The 15,130-nt window shown below is 51.7% G+C and overlaps 1 protein-coding gene across 10 annotated transcripts in view; it reads left to right on the top strand.

Moving 5' to 3' along the window:
* Positions 1-12,159, top strand: part of LOC135416902 (UDP-glucuronosyltransferase 1A1-like) — a 57,386-nt gene extending 45,227 nt beyond the window's left edge. For 8 of the 10 annotated variants that reach the window (XM_064660226.1, XM_064660227.1, XM_064660224.1 and 5 more), the window contains exons 2-5: positions 7,443-7,574; positions 7,671-7,758; positions 8,740-8,959; positions 11,144-12,159. In XM_064660226.1, coding sequence (XP_064516296.1) covers positions 7,443-7,574; positions 7,671-7,758; positions 8,740-8,959; positions 11,144-11,441 — 738 coding nt within the window. In that variant the 3' untranslated portion in view covers positions 11,442-12,159. Of the gene's footprint in view, positions 1-1,809; positions 2,683-4,458; positions 5,369-7,442; positions 7,575-7,670; positions 7,759-8,739; positions 8,960-11,143 lie in introns of those variants that run through there. The other 2 variants (XM_064660229.1, XM_064660225.1) reach the window with 2 other exon arrangements.
* Positions 12,160-15,130: the final 2,971 nt, after the last annotated feature.

The following is a 15,130-nucleotide window of genomic DNA, read 5'->3' as shown; positions in this document are numbered from 1 at the left end:
GAAGCAAAATTCCTACAATTCCTACCTGCTCCAAGACAGCCCTTCCAGGCATGAAGAAACTGTTCAGAGCTCTCTCTGTTTGGGTGTGCTTGGTTAGGGGAGTCTAAAACCATTTGTCTTCTCCATCCAGCTCTTGTTCAGTTGCCATTCCTGCATTTTATTTGGCTTTTGTGACCTTGCTAGCTTTTGGCATCCAGCTTTTCCCTATCCATGAAATATGCCTTAGTGGCAGGTGAGATCTGCTTGGCCAGGCCCTCCTTTCCAGCACAAACTGCTTTTTTTAGGTTTATCTGGAAAGTTTTCCAGTGCCTTTGCCTGTCCCTCCCCCCTAAAGCATTGCTTTGTTACAGGGAACTGTTTCATTCCCCCAGGTACACGTTGGGTTTCCATTGCATCACTTGCTGCAGCTTCAACTCAGGTTCTCAGCAATAATTAGGCACTTAAATGCCAATCAAATCAACCAGATTTGGGTATCTAAAGAAGTCCTGGGAGTGGGACTTCCCTCCACAGCAGGGCAGCTGTGTTGTTAGACAGGCAAACCTTCAAAAACCTCCAGGGTAAAAAAAGCTTCTACCAAATTTTCAGTCCAAATCCCTCAAACTGTTTGTGACTGATTTTTTTTTTTACTGTTACCCAGAAGAGTTTGACTCAGTCATCAGGAAGAATTCAGGAGGAATTTCTTCCTGGAAAGGGTGGTCAGGCCTTGGCAGGGGCTGCCCAGGGAGGTTTGGAGTCCTCATCCCTGGAGGTGTCCAAGGAAGGACTGGCCATGGCACTCAGTGCTCTGGGCTGGGGGACAAGGGGGGGATCAGACAAAACTTGAACTTGATGACCTTGGAGGGCTTTTCCAACCTCAGTGACTCTGAGATCACTGTTCCTCCCCATCAAGTAGCCTGTGATCAAGATCAGGACTCCTAATGTGGGTTTGGGGGTTTTCTGCCTTAAAAGTCGTACCCTAAGAAATGCAGAGGCATCTCAAACTGTTCTCCCCTTCTTCTGGTGAGCACAGGAGACAAGTGTGGACTTCCCTTGGCTCCTACCACAGCCAGGCCTTGATAACTTCTTGGAAAAGTACCTATTATTGTGAACTTTCAAACACATTTGTCCCTCGTAGCCTCTCACCTGTGAACTCTTACAGCCCCTCTTGAGCAAGAACATCATGTTCTGCTGCATCTTTGTTTTCAAAGAGATGTTTGGCCCCAGGCCACTCATCTGTGAACTCTGGTGGCCCCTCTTGAGCAGGAGCTGCACGTTGTGCTGTGTCACTGTTTCGATAAAAAGGTATTTGGTTAATAAGTCACCCAAACTCTGGTGACTCCGCTGCTTGGCGTGCCAGCTCCTGCAAACCACGGAGGGCATCCTGCGTGAACTCCAGGCACCTTTCCAAGCAAAGGTCGGAGGTTTAGGTCTTCCTTGTCAGTAGTTCACCACAGTTTTTGTAGCACAAGCTCTCCGGAGAAGCTCAGTGGCCATAAAATTGACTCCTGCCTTGAATCTGGCCCAGCCACATGCACAGTGACTCACTTGAGACATCCCTGACCCAGCAAAACCACAAGCAACTGCTGCCTCTGCTAATCAAGGGCCCTGCTAATTGTTCTCAATCACCTGAGATAACTTAAATGCATGGAACAGCTTCTTCAGGTGCCTTGATAGCACTTTAATCCATGCTTTTATCAGTGTTCAAACCCTGATCTTGGAACTCCAGTAACCTGCCTCAGCAAACATTTTGTAGGGGTAAACATTAAAGTCCACCGCGATATAAACGAGGTACAACTATTTTCTGCCTTCATATTCTGCTGAAAGGAGTAAGAAGGAGCAGCTGATCTCCTTTCCTGCCCCACGGCAGGGATGTGGAGGCACCAGGTAACCGCTGGGCTGGTTCTTTTCCTTGCTTTCTGGAGCGTGGCAGGAGGTGGGAAGCTCTTGGTGGTGCCTCAGGATGGGAGTCACTGGCTGAGCATGCGCATGGTGCTGGAGAAACTCTGGGAGAAGGGGCACGAAATCGTGGCCGTGGTTCCTGACGCCGCTTTGCTCCTGAAGAGCCCTCAGTCCTTCACCATCAAAACATACTCCGTGCCCTACACACAGGAGTTTGTGGACAAGTACTACCAGGAGATGGGGGAGAAGAGCTTTGAGTTGACACTCACAGCTCTGCTCAGCAACGTCTCCCAGCTGACCAGCCTGTTCTCCTCTGCCTGTCGGCACCTCTTGTACGACCAAGAGCTGATGAGGTACCTCCAGGACAGCAAGTTCGATGCCATCATGATGGACCCTGTGCTGCCCTGTGGCCCCATCCTTGCTGAGTATCTCTCCCTCCCCACAGTCTACTTCATGCGTGGCCTCCCGTGCACCTTAGACTACAAAGTTGCCCAGTGTCCCAGTCCTGTGTCCTACGTGCCCAGGACTTTCTCCTCCACTTCGGATCACATGACATTCCCAGAGCGTGTGAAGAACCTCCTGATTGGGCTCTCAGAGCCTGTGCTTTGCTACCTGTTCTATACAGAGTACAGGAACTTGGCTTCTGAGTTTCTGCAGAGAGATGTAACGATGCAGGAGCTCTTCAGCAAAGCCTCGGTGATGCTGATGAGATACGACTTTGTTTTTGAGTACCCGCGCCCCATAATGCCCAACATGGTCTATGTTGGAGGCATCAACTGTGTGCAGAAGAAGCCATTGTCAGAGGTTGGTCGTTGCTTACCCCGAGAGTGTCATGGCATTTATTGGTGATTATTTAAGATGTGCTGGTTTAAGTGCTCTCTTGGTGTGTTCAGCTGGAGAAGAGGAGGCTGAAAGGAGACCTCATTGCAGTCACATCTTCCTCAAGGGGCAGAGGAGGGGCAGGCCCTGAGCTCTGCTCTGGGGGGACCAGGGACAGGAACCCGGGAATGGCTGGAACTGTGTTAGGGCAGGGTCAGGTTGGATCTCAGCGAAAGGTTCTTCCCCCAGAGGGTGGTTGGCATTGACCATGCTCCCCAGGGCAGTGGGCACAGCCCCAAGGCTGCCAGAGCTCCAGGAGGGTTTGGATGATCCTCTGGGGCACAGGGGGATGGGCCTGTGCAGGGCTGACGGTTGGGCTGGATGATTCTTGTGGGTCCCTTCCAGCTCAGCATATCCTGTGACTCTGTTCTGTAATACTTGTCTTGATCTGGTATGTGATCAAATCCTGGGATGGCCTGGGAGTGGGATTTCAGGCTTTGATAGATGATCACAAGGCTTGCTCTTCAAACACCTAAAGGGTTTCTCTCCAGGAGAGCTTAGGTCAAGTTGCCTGAACTGTGTTGCTGCCTGTAGGTGTAGCTTAGCTTGTTGTAAGCACACCATCATCATATTGGACACTCAGGGCATGTTCTGTGTCAGAGAAATGACAAAATAATTCAGAGTCATGTGATTTAATATTCCTGACAGTTGTGGAATTAATCACAGGAGATGATTGTACAAAAAAAATGGAAATCTGTGGATATACCCAGGCACTTCTCAGTGCCAGAGCATGGAGCTGTGTCAGGGGGGGTTAGGCTGGATCTCAGGTTCTTCCCCCAGAGGGTGGTGGGCACTGAACAGGCTCCCCAGGGTTTGGTCACAGTCCCAAAGCTGCCAGAGCTCCAGGAGTGTTTGGACAACACCCTCAAGGACAGGGTGGGATTGTTGGGGTGTCCTGGGCAGGGCCAGGAGTTGGACTGGTGATCCTTGTGGGTCCTTCCAAATGAGGATATTCTGGGATTCCATGTGTACGAATACCCCAAAACCAGGGGTGTGCAGGGACACAAGGGGAGCTCTGTTACCTCTGGATTTGTGTAAGGTAGCAAATAAGAGGCTGATTGGGAAAAGAAGCCTTCAGGACTGTAACCATCTCCCCTCCCTTGTCTAAATCTCCCTCGTGCTGTGCAGGCAGGGAGATGTCAGTGGTTTCTCCTTTCAGACCGGGAGTTATTGCTCGGCTTGCGACACCTTTACTACTGTAAACCCAGGACTTTCCCTGTGATAATTGCTGTGATAGAGCACCAAATCTGCAGATAAACCTTTACAACCCACTGTATATCAAATCTCTGTCAATCTTTGCTTCTTGGTTACACTCCAAGGGCACAAAGCAATCCAAAGGTCAGGCTTGTTCCTAGTTCTGTGTCGTCACTGGAGTGGACCCAAGGCAGGGAGTTGATCATTACCTGGATGTTAGTGATTGCTGGGTGAGTCCCATTCATGACTCTTGCTCAGCCTTTCAGCCCAAGATGCTGTTGGTCCCTCCTCCCTTGGTCACTCCTCCCTTTGTCATTCCTCCCTGGAGTGTTTGAATCCTCTGCTGTTGATCCGAACATGCAACTTCATCTTGCGGTGCCTGGTTGCTTAGAGCCTTCACCATGCACGGGAGATAAACCCAATATTTACCCACAGTTAAAAATTACCCCAATTTCTCTCTGTTAAAAGTTAAACCCCACCTCAGTTAAAACTCAAGTGCAAAGTACCCCCGTGGTTCATTCCTCCTCCTGCAGCCATTTAAAACTCTGTTGGCCGCACGAGGGAAATGGCTCCTTCCAAGCCAGGATTTCATTCTTCTGCCTCCTGGGCTGTGTTTTGCCTGCTCCTGTGGACCTTTGGTGAAGGTGGGAAGCTTTTGGTGGTGCCCATTGACGGCAGCCACTGGCTGAGCATGCGCCCCGTTGTGGAGCGGCTCCGGCAGCGGGGACACGACCTCGTGGTGGTGGCACCGCAGACGAACCTCCGGATCCGCCCGTCGGGGCTTTACACCCTGAAAACATACTCTGTGTCTTACACCAGGGAGTATGTGGAGGCAGAATTCCGACAGATGGGCCACAGGAGCTTCGCACCCCAGCCCTTCTTGGAAAAACTCGCGAAAATAGCCAATTTTACCACCATGTTCTTGGATTCCTGCAAACGTCTCCTGGCTGACAGAGAGCTGATCCAGTACCTCGAGGAGAGCAGATTCGATGCTGTTTTCATGGATCCTTTCTTTCCCTGTGGGCAGATAGTGGCTGAGCACCTCTCCCTGCCTTCTGTGTACTTCGTCCGGGGGCTGCCCTGCGGCCTCGACTCCCAGGCCACCCTCTGTCCCAGCCCTCCTTCCTACATTCCCAGGTTTTCCACCCGCCTCACGGACCGCATGAGCTTCCTCCAGCGCCTGGGCAACCTCGTGGCCAGCCTGAGCAGTTCCCTGGCTTGCTCTTTCCTTTATTCTCCCTACGATCCTTTGATCAGGGAGTTCCTGCGGCGGGAGGCGACGGTGCCGGAGCTGTTGGGCCGCGCGGCCCTTTGGCTCCTGAAATACGACTTCGTGTTTGAGTTCCCCCGGCCCCTCATGCCCAACATGGTCCTGGTCGGGGGCACCGGCTGCACTCGGGAGAACAAGTTATCCCGGGTTAGTTCCCTCCTTTCCCTGCTGCCTGCACTGAGAGTTCTGTCCAGGAGATGGAGCTCCCAGGCAGGAATAAGCGATGCCAGGCGGGAGTGGCTGGGCAAGCACTTGGCACCTCGGCGTCCAGCCCTGGAGAGATGAGGAGTTACTTTGTAGGACACCTCTGGATTCCCAGGCAAAGCTGCACCAAAGAAACTGGCTTTTCCTTTTCCCATTTTCCCTATTTCCATTCCCTTTTCCATCTTCTTGTCTGCGGCTCCTTCACGAGGGGCAGTGGAGGGGCAGCAGCGACCTCTGCTCTCTGTGGGCAGTGACAGGACCCGAGGGAACGGCTGGAGCTGTCAGGGAGGTTTAGGCTGGGTGTTAGGAGACGGTTCTGGAAGGCACTGCAACAGGCTCCCCAGGGCACTGGAAGGCATGGGAACAGGCTCCAAGGCTGCCAGAGCTCCAGGAGCGTTTGGACAACACCCTCAGGGACAGGGTGGGATTGTTGGGGTGTCCTGGGCAGGGCCGGGAGTTGGATTGGATGGTCCTTGTGGGTCCCTTCCATCTCAGGATATTGCATGAACTTCAGGATGAAACCCACCCCACCAGTGAAGCAGCCCTTCTGCCACTTTTGTGTGAAATACTCTGGACTGTAAATGTATTTTGTTTTAACTGTGCCAAACTTCCTCAATATGGGATAACTCCTGCTTTGCATTAAGAAATCTTCCTCATTCTCTTATTTTCCAGTGAGCGTCCACTGCAGGTATGTCATAAAGGTGGTGAGTAGCACTCACTGAGATGAGCAGATACTCATTAAAAACACTGCTAAAATAACCTGAATGTTCCCAAAGCAGGGCTGGAAAAAGTTTCCTAAGAGTAATGGCACTTCCGAGCAGATTGTTGGACCTTGGAATGCAAAAACATTTAGAAAACAAAATAAAACTGATGTGACTGATCCCACAGGAAATAAATTGGGTCAAATATACCTCTAGACAGCCCCAAAACTGTGCTAAAGAGCAGAACTAAGAGAGTCAGTCTTGGTTGTCTCTCCCCATGGCAGAGGGTTAGAATGAGATGATCTTTGAAGTCCCTTCCAACCCAAATCGTTCCATGGTTATCCCATCAGATCCTGGAGATAAGATTTCACTTGCCAGACTTACACGAACTTTTAGTTCGTTTTATTCCACTTCTTTCACTCTGATTCCTGCAACAGTTTCCCTTTGTCTCTCCTTCCCTGGCTTGACCAAATATTTTTCTATGGCAAAGAATTTTTGCTCCAGCCTTCGGCTGTTTTTGTGCTTCATTGGAATCCCTTTGTTCTTGGATTCCAGTGCTGGATCTCCTGGTCCTTCTGTTATTGAAATCAATCAAACCAAATAGATACAAACCCCTGGCAGGACTTCAATATTATCCTACTCAAAGCAAAGACAATAAATCCAGATATGAGGAGTTCAAGCTGTCAGAACACTTGTCCAAAATTTTAATTCCCTCTTGCAACTCTGGGGTCTGAAAAGAAGAACATCAGCTCTAAATCCAGACTTGCAATAAATGTGGAAATGAGCCACCCGGGGAATGGCTGCCAGGAGAAATATGATGGTGGTCTATCCAAGGCCAGGTTGGACGGGGCTTGGAGCAACCTGGTTGAGTGGAAGGTGTCCTTGCCATGGCAGGGGGTGGAATGAGATGGGCTTTGAGGTCCCTTCCCACCCAAACCATTCTGGGATTCTATGAATTGATCTCCTTAATTGGTCCAGCATCATTTTTGTGGCACAGACCATGTCTTTGAGCAGACAGGCTTTGCTACACAATTGTTTTCAAGCCAGTTTTTCCTCAGGTGCATCGTGAATCTGAGTTCCGGCACCTCCCTGACTTTGTTCACCCACCTGCGGCCATTTCTTTTTCCCCAGGACTCATTTTCCTGCCCATAGCTGACTTTCCTGATCATAATTTTGTGGTGTTGTGTCACATTTTTGGTTTGTTGTGTCGACTGCTTATTTTATTGCCTTTCCAGGGAGTTTTGTGGGAACGCCACAGCAATTCCAGCATCTGACCTGGAAAGGACCTTGACCAAGGGTGTGCTTCCTTTTGGCAGGAATTTGAAGCCATTGTGAATGCCTCTGGAGAACACGGCATCGTTGTCTTCTCGCTGGGCTCCATGGTCTCCGAGATCCCCATGAAGAAAGCCATGGAAATCGCGGATGCCTTGGGAACAGTCCCTCAGACGGTACCACTTCCCTCTTCCCCTTCCGGCAGGGCTGTTTCCAGGCCCTCCCATCCCTCTCCTGCTGAGAGCTGACGTGCTGTTGGCTCCTCCTGGCAGGTCTTGTGGCGATACACGGGCCCGACGCCCCCCAACCTGCCCCAGAATGTGAAGCTCGTCAAGTGGCTGCCACAGAACGATCTCCTGGGTAGGTCTGAGGAGCCTCAAGAGGCACCAGGGGGTTTCTTTTACTCTTTTACTCTTCCACTCTTCTACTGTTGTAAAACCCCATGAGCATCATCTGTGGGTCACAGGCCTTGCTGGGGGTCACCACCAGCTGACCCTGTCCCTGTGGGTCACAGACCATCCTTGCAGCCTTTGCTGCTGGAGCCAGAGCTTGTCTTTGAGAAAGTGCATCTTCAGAACTGCTGAATTATGGAACAGCTCTGATGGAAAGAGTTCCCAAAACTCCCAGTCCAAAACAGGAGTCTTTATCTCTCACTAACCAGTCTCGACACCCAGCTGTGTTTTTGTCATGCCTGCTGGGCTGAAAAGCAAATTTAGGGTCCCCAAGTGTGCATTTCCAGACAGGTCTTTGGGCTTTGCAAAGTGGTGAAGTTGTATGTGATGTTGCCAGGAGAGCATCTGTTGGTGAGACAACAGGCTCAGCTGTGGGAGATCCTTGCAACCAGCAAATCAGAGAATCACAGAATATGCTGAGATCCCATCAGGATCATCCAGTCCAGCTCCTGGCCCTGCACAGGACACCCCAACAATCCCTCCATGTGCCCAAGAGTGTTGTCCAGACTCAGACAGGCTTGTTGCCATAACCATTCCCTGGGGAGCCTGGTCAGTGCCTGATCACCCTCTGGGGAAAGAACCTTTTCCTGAGATCCAACCTTACCCTGGTAAAAAAGTAGTTCAATGGCAACATCCACTTTAACCCCTCCTGGCTCTGATTTAATCCTAAAGTCCTTGGAGGATTTTCCAGTGATTACCCCAACCAAGACAGAGCTCTCCAACTCCGAGTTCCTTCAATCCCCTGTTCTCTCCCCTCAGTCCATAAGGAATGGACAGCTCAAAGCTCTTGATTTATACCCCCAACAGCCCAAAGGTCTTGATTTGCAGCAACCAGGGCTGTCTTTTGGGCAGGTTTTGTGTAACCCCCAGCCTGTGTTTGCCTCCACAGCCCACCCCAAGACTCGAGCCTTCATCACCCACGGGGGCTCCCACGGGATCTATGAGGGCATTTGCAACGCGGTGCCCATGGTGCTGATGCCCCTGTTTGGAGACCAGATGGACAATGCCAAGAGAGTGGAGTCCAGGGGAGCAGGACTGACCCTGAACATCCTGGAAATGACCTCCCAGGACATCTCCACCGCCCTGAGAGCCGTCATTAATGACAAAACGTGAGTGACAGGAGTGCGGCCTTCCTGCCTGCGTGGCTGTGTGGCACTGCCAGGGACTGCCAGGATGCAGGGATGGGAGGATGCAGCTTTAGAGGATGCAGGAACTGGAGGATGCAGATTTGGAGGATGCAGGGATGGGATGATGCAGGTTTGGAGGATGCAGGGATGGGAGGATGCAGGGATGAGAGGATGCAGGGATGAGAGGATGCAAGGATTGGAGGATGCAGGTTTGGAGGATGCAGGGATGGGAGGACGCAGGGATAGGAGGATGCAGGGATAGGAGGATGCAGGGATTTGAGGATGCAGGGATGGGAGGATGCAGGGATGGGAGGATGCAGGGATGGGAGGATGCAGATTTGGAGGATGCAGGGATGGGATGATGCAGGTTTAGAGGATGCCAGGATTGGAGGATGCAGGTTTGGAGGATGCAGGGATGGGAGGACGCAGGGATGGGAGGATGTAGGTTTAGAGGATGCAGGGATAGGAGGATGCAGGGATTTGAGGATGCAGGGATGGGAGGATGCAGGGATGGGAGGATGCAGGGATGGGAGGATGCAGAGATTGGAGGATGCAGGGATTGGAGGATTCAGGTTTGGAGGATGCAGAGATTGGAGGATGCAGGGATTGGAGGATTCAGGTTTAGAGGATGAAGGTTTGGAGAATGCAGGGATGAGAGGATGCAGGGATGGGAGGATGCAGAGATTGGAGGATGCAGGTTTGGAGGATGCAGAGATTGGAGGATGCAGGGATTGGAGGATTCAGGTTTAGAGGATGAAGGTTTGGAGAATGCAGGGATGAGAGGATGCAGGGATTGGAGGATTCAGGTTTAGAGGATGAAGGTTTGGAGGATGCAGGAATTGCAGGATGCAGTAGTGGGAGGATGCAGGTTCAGAGGATTCAGGGATCAGAGGATGCAGAGCTTGGAGGATGCAGGGATCAGAGGATGAAGGGAGCAGAGAAGATGTGGTATAAATGCAATGGAATAAGTCAACTTGACCAAAATGTCACCTCCTTAAATCCAAATTTCCCAGGCAAAGGGGGCTTGGACACAGAGTAGCAGGAAAGGCAATGGGTGAAGAGAGAGGTGGCAAACAGGTTTTATTCCCCAACCCAGTGGTGACACGAATCAGGGGAGAGCCTGGAAAGGTGGAATGGTTGATTTTCTTTGCATGAGGCTTGCCCAGAGGTGCTGGAAGCAAGTGGTGGTGCCCTGGAGTATTCCAGAGGCTGTATTCCTTTAGGAACTCTGCTTTCCAGTTGGCAGGGTTCACCAGACAGAGCTGTTACCACTCATTTATTTTACAGTTTTCTCACTCCTTTTTTTCCTTCCTGGAGTTCCTCAGGAGCTGTGTGAGCACAGAGAGCTGCAGGGTGGGCAATTCCAGCACAGAGCAGGAGGAACATGCAGAGATGCACTGAGGAAGGACAGGGAAGATCCCAGGATTGCAGTCAGCATGGCCAGGGAGTTTTAAGGCATCACAGAGGAAAGGAGCTCGAAGACATAAGAGCTCTTCCCTCCTCCCATTCCCAGTTTCTTAGTCCTTGGTATCCTCTCCTCCATCGTGTTGCTGAGAAATAGCACCTTACTGACAGTGCTTCCTAACCACTGTTCTGACAGCAATAATAATGATAATATAATGATAATGATAATATAATAATAATAATAATATAATGGTAATAACAATAATGATGATGATGCAGCAGCTTGATCTCGAAAAGCTGGACAGCTTTTCTGCCTCAGTCTGCCATTTCAGCCAGAGACCTTCACCCCAGAGATTTTGCTGAGAGTTCAAACTAAGCTTTTCCTTATTTTCTGATACCTTTCCCTCTTTTTTTTAGCATTGAAAACAGCACTGTCTGGGCCTGTAACTTTGCCATCCTCCTCTTCAAGGGGTGGGAGTGTGAGGGGGGAAACACCACCAGAGGAGCCCCCAGGGGCCACCAGACAACTGAATCTGCATGCCCTCATTTCAGGGGGCTCAGTCTCAGAAGCACAAGTCCAGTGGAGTCCAGAGAAGCTGTGGCTTCTCCATCCCTGGAAGTGTCCAAGGCCAGCTTGGACGGGGCTTGGAGCAACCTGGGCTAGTGGGAGGTGTCCCTGTCCATGGCAGGGGGTGGGATGGGATGAGCTTTGTGGTCCTTTCCAACCCAACCCATTCCGTGACTGAAAACTTCCCCTGGCAGGTACAAGGAGAACATCCAGCGCCTCTCAGACCTTCACCTGGACAGGCCCATCCACCCCCTGGACCTGGCTGTGCACTGGGTGGAGTTTGTGATGAGGCACAAAGGGGCCCCACACCTCAGGCCCGCCGCCCACGACCTCAACTGGGTGCAGTACCACTCCCTGGACGTCCTGGCCTTCCTCCTGTTCGTGCTGCTCCTCTCCCTCTTCATCTCCTTCAAGTGCTGCCTGTGCTGCTGCCGCAGGTTCTGTGGCAAGAAGGGAAGGACGAAGAAAGCAGCCAAATCCAAGACCCACTAGCAGGTGACTCCAAGTCCCACCAGCAGGTGACACCCGTGGTGGGAGATAAATCCTCTGCTCTGGGCCTCAAGGATCAGAGAACAGCCCAGATTTCACTGCAATAAACACTGATTTTCAGTCCAGCAATAATAGGGATCCTTTAAAATAGCACCACGAGAGGGGTTGTTGCACTGAGATAATTTTTTGCCTTTAATTAAGAATCTGTTGTTTCAAAATACCTTGTGGGGAAATTGCTTTTCATGCTCAGACACTTCAGGGCCGAGTGGGAAGTCCAAGGCTCTTGGTTTCCACCTCTTGGTGTACAGAGGCCTCAGAGGGACTTTTTGTTTTCACCTCTCCATGCAACAGGGATATACAGGGATTTTTGAAGTCTTCCAGGGTTTTAGGAGAACCCTCTAGTGTCAGATTTTCAAACACTCTGAGATCTTTTGTGTAGTTGCTGTTGTAGAAGAGGCAAATGTTATGCACTGACAATGCATGTCATGGAAACTAAGCTTCCAACGGGGTTGGGGGGAGTGTTTACAATATCCTGAACAAAACCAAGGGTTTTGGCAGGGAAGCTGCTGGAAAACCACTGTGTTTCCCCCCAACTTCCTCCTGCTCAGTGCTGTGGCTGGAGCTCACCTGTTATAAACCCCAACTGATTGATTCTTTGCCTGATGCTCAGGCAAAAACCCAAACCCCAGCCCTTTAAATAAACCCCAAATACTAAAAATAATGGCTCTGGTGTTTTCTGCCTTGAGAGAGAGGGGGGTGGACACTTTGATCATGGAGAAAGAGCTGGAGAAGGGAAAGACTGAAGCCACTTGGATCCACAACCTCCCCTTGTCAGCATTCCCGTGTCACTGGTCCTTGCTGAGAGGTGACATCCCAAGGCTGCCACCATTCCCAGGTTCATATCCAGGGCTCCAAACTGGGCTATCCCAGTCCAGGTGTCCTGGTGCTGCTGTTTGAAAAAGCAGGAACTTGGAGGAAGCTGTGAAGTTCAAGCTTCCTCAGCCTGTCCCCCTAATCTCAGGGACACCCACGGCACCCCCAGCCTGTCCAGGGCTTTGCCCTGCCCTCCTTCTTCCTGCAGCAATGAGAGAGCCACTGTCACCCAGCTCTGCTCTGACAGGGCCCTGCAAGTGCTCCTGGTAGCAATTCCCTCCCTATTAAAGGAAGGTTAAAGGTTCCATTGGATCTGATTCCTTAGGATGATAAAAGCAAATCATCAACCAAATCCCAGATACCCCCAGCCAGGTCTTGGTGCTCCAAAAGCAGCCTGAACAAAGGGAGCAGATTGTTTTCCCTGGGAATGCTCCCAGTCTGGATTATCTCGGGGAGGGGGCACATGGTCCCTGCTTTGCTGGGGCAGATCCAAGCAAGCTGTGACTGTTCCCAAACATGCCTTTCCCTGCCCTCCTCCTTCCTGCAGCAAAAAGAAGGAAACCCTTTTTTGGGCCGTGAGGGCTGAGCTGCTTTTCAAGTGCAGCTCCTGCAGCTCCACACGTTGCTCAAGTGCCAGCTCCGGGTGTCCCCTGTCCTGGCTGGAGCCCAGGGGGCAGCAGTGCCTCTGGAAAGGAGACCTTCTGGAGCCGGCACAGCCCCACCCGTGGTGGGTTCAGTCCCCTCTGAGCTTCCAGCAGCTGTTGGGATGCAGAACAAAACCACTTTGGGACGTCCTTGAGGAGAAGTTCTGAGTTCCCTCGGGAGCAATCCAGTGACCTTCTCTGCAGGGACAAGGGGAAACCCTTTGATGTCAGGTCAGATGACCAGAACTCAGAGAAAAAAAAACCCACAAAAATATCCCAATTGCAGCTCAAAACCTCTCACTGAGGGGAAGAAGAGCTGTGAGTAAAAAAGAATCAAAATGCCCATCCCCTGATTTCTTTGATTTTGGGAAGATCTTTTAAAAAAAAAAGATATAAGGCTTTTTGCCAAAGTGAAACTGCTGCAGAAAGTGGATATCCTCCTCCTCTTCCTCTCCTTTTTGCCCTTCACTCTCCTTAGCCTCGACTACTTTGTCCTCCTGCTCTTTATCTTCCCTTGGAGAAAGGATATGCAGGGCCAGGACTGGAGTGTCCAGCAGAGGCCACTCTGGGATCACCGAGAGAAATCCAGGAAAAGGCCCCCCCTTCCTACCAAACCAGCCCGGGTGGGTGGGACAGCGACTTGTTTATCCACCTGTGCTTCAGGAATACGGAGCCTGCAGCAAGGAGATGATTTTCAGAGGGAATTAGGAGCCAAAGCTCTTTGGAGCAACGGCTTTGGTGCAGAGGAAAGAGCTGGAGGGGCTGCAGCATCGCCACTGGTTCTCCCAAACTTTCCCAAGGGAAGGGTCAATCAGGGACAACGTCCCCTCTCACTGCCCCTTAACTGGATCCTTGACCAGGGCAGAGCCTCCAGCCCAGCTCCCCTTCCCAGGAGATGGAGAACTCCACATCCCAGCCCGTTTGGAAGGCTCAGAGCTGGGGCTGGGGCACCTCTCGGGAGGGGAAACTGAGGCAGGGCCAACCCTCACTCCCCTCCCCGAGTTCCCCAGAGCCCCAGGCTGAACTTTTCCAGCAAACCCTTCAAATATTTGGGAAAAGAAGCATCCAAAATCCCTTGGGGGGTACAAACATCTCCCACTCAGCATCACTGAGCACCCACACAACCCTCTCCAGAGCTGGTGCTTTCTGCTCCCACCCGGGGACAGTTTTTTAGTGTTGATTTTATTTTTCCCTGGATTTTAACATCCAGTAAGACTGGGGGGGAAAAAGCAGTGAAGATAGTGCTGCTCCCAGCTTTTCTAGTGTCCCTCAGCCCCACCCCAGCTGCACAACACGGCCAAGAGGCTCTTTGGTTTGGGGTGTCCTGGGGGACACAGCGGCCCTGGCTCCCGGGGCAGGATGCACTTGGCACCTTTCCCTGCTTCCCACCAGCCAGACCACGGGAAATGACAGAAATTGCTGACATTTTTCTGCAGCCACAGGGTTTCTGCAGCCTCACCCCTCAAGGGCAACAGGGAGGCTTTTCCATTGACGTGGGAGCTCTGAGCAGCTCTGAGGCTCCTCCACCTCCCCAGTGTGGGGGTCCACGGAGACCCCTGGCCCACAGGGACACCCCAGGGTGCTCCAAGCCCCGTCCAACCTGGCCTTGGACACTTCCAGGGATGGAGCAGCCACAGCTTCTCCGGGCAACCTGTGCCAGGGCCTCCCCACCCTCCCAGGGAAGGATTCTTTCCCAATATCCATCTAAACCTACTCTCTGGCAGCTTAAAGCCATTCTCCCTTATGTTCTTCAGAACTGCACTTAATTAATTCATTAATTAAATTTATCACCTCTCTTTTGGGTGGCTTTCTATAAAGTAAATCCTTCCTGCTGCTGGTACCAGTGACACCAGTCTGGGGGGAGGGGGGTTCGTGGGAGCTCCCAAACTCCCTTTCAGCCTCATTCCCCACTGTGGGAAAGCACTGGGAGCACGAGATGAGCAGCTGTGGTTGTGCATCCCACTTCCCAGAGGAGTGTGGATGAGGGGAAGCCTCATTCAATGAAAACCACTGAAAGCCACCCCAAAGCCACCTGACTCCACACAGAAGAAGTTGCTTTGGGATTACAGAGCCTTGTTCTCCTGGAGAGCCTGGGGAGCTGTTCAGGGGGAATTCTGGGGGGCTACACCACAGTGGACTCCAGTCCAAGCTCTGGAGTTATCCCTGCAGCATCCC

The sequence above is a fragment of the Pseudopipra pipra genome, chromosome 7 (genome assembly GCF_036250125.1).
Source record: "Pseudopipra pipra isolate bDixPip1 chromosome 7, bDixPip1.hap1, whole genome shotgun sequence".
In the NCBI taxonomy this organism is placed as follows: Eukaryota; Metazoa; Chordata; class Aves; order Passeriformes; family Pipridae; genus Pseudopipra; species Pseudopipra pipra.
The sequence above is the reverse complement of the archived record's forward strand: the minus strand, read 5'-3'. Positions and strand labels throughout refer to the sequence as shown.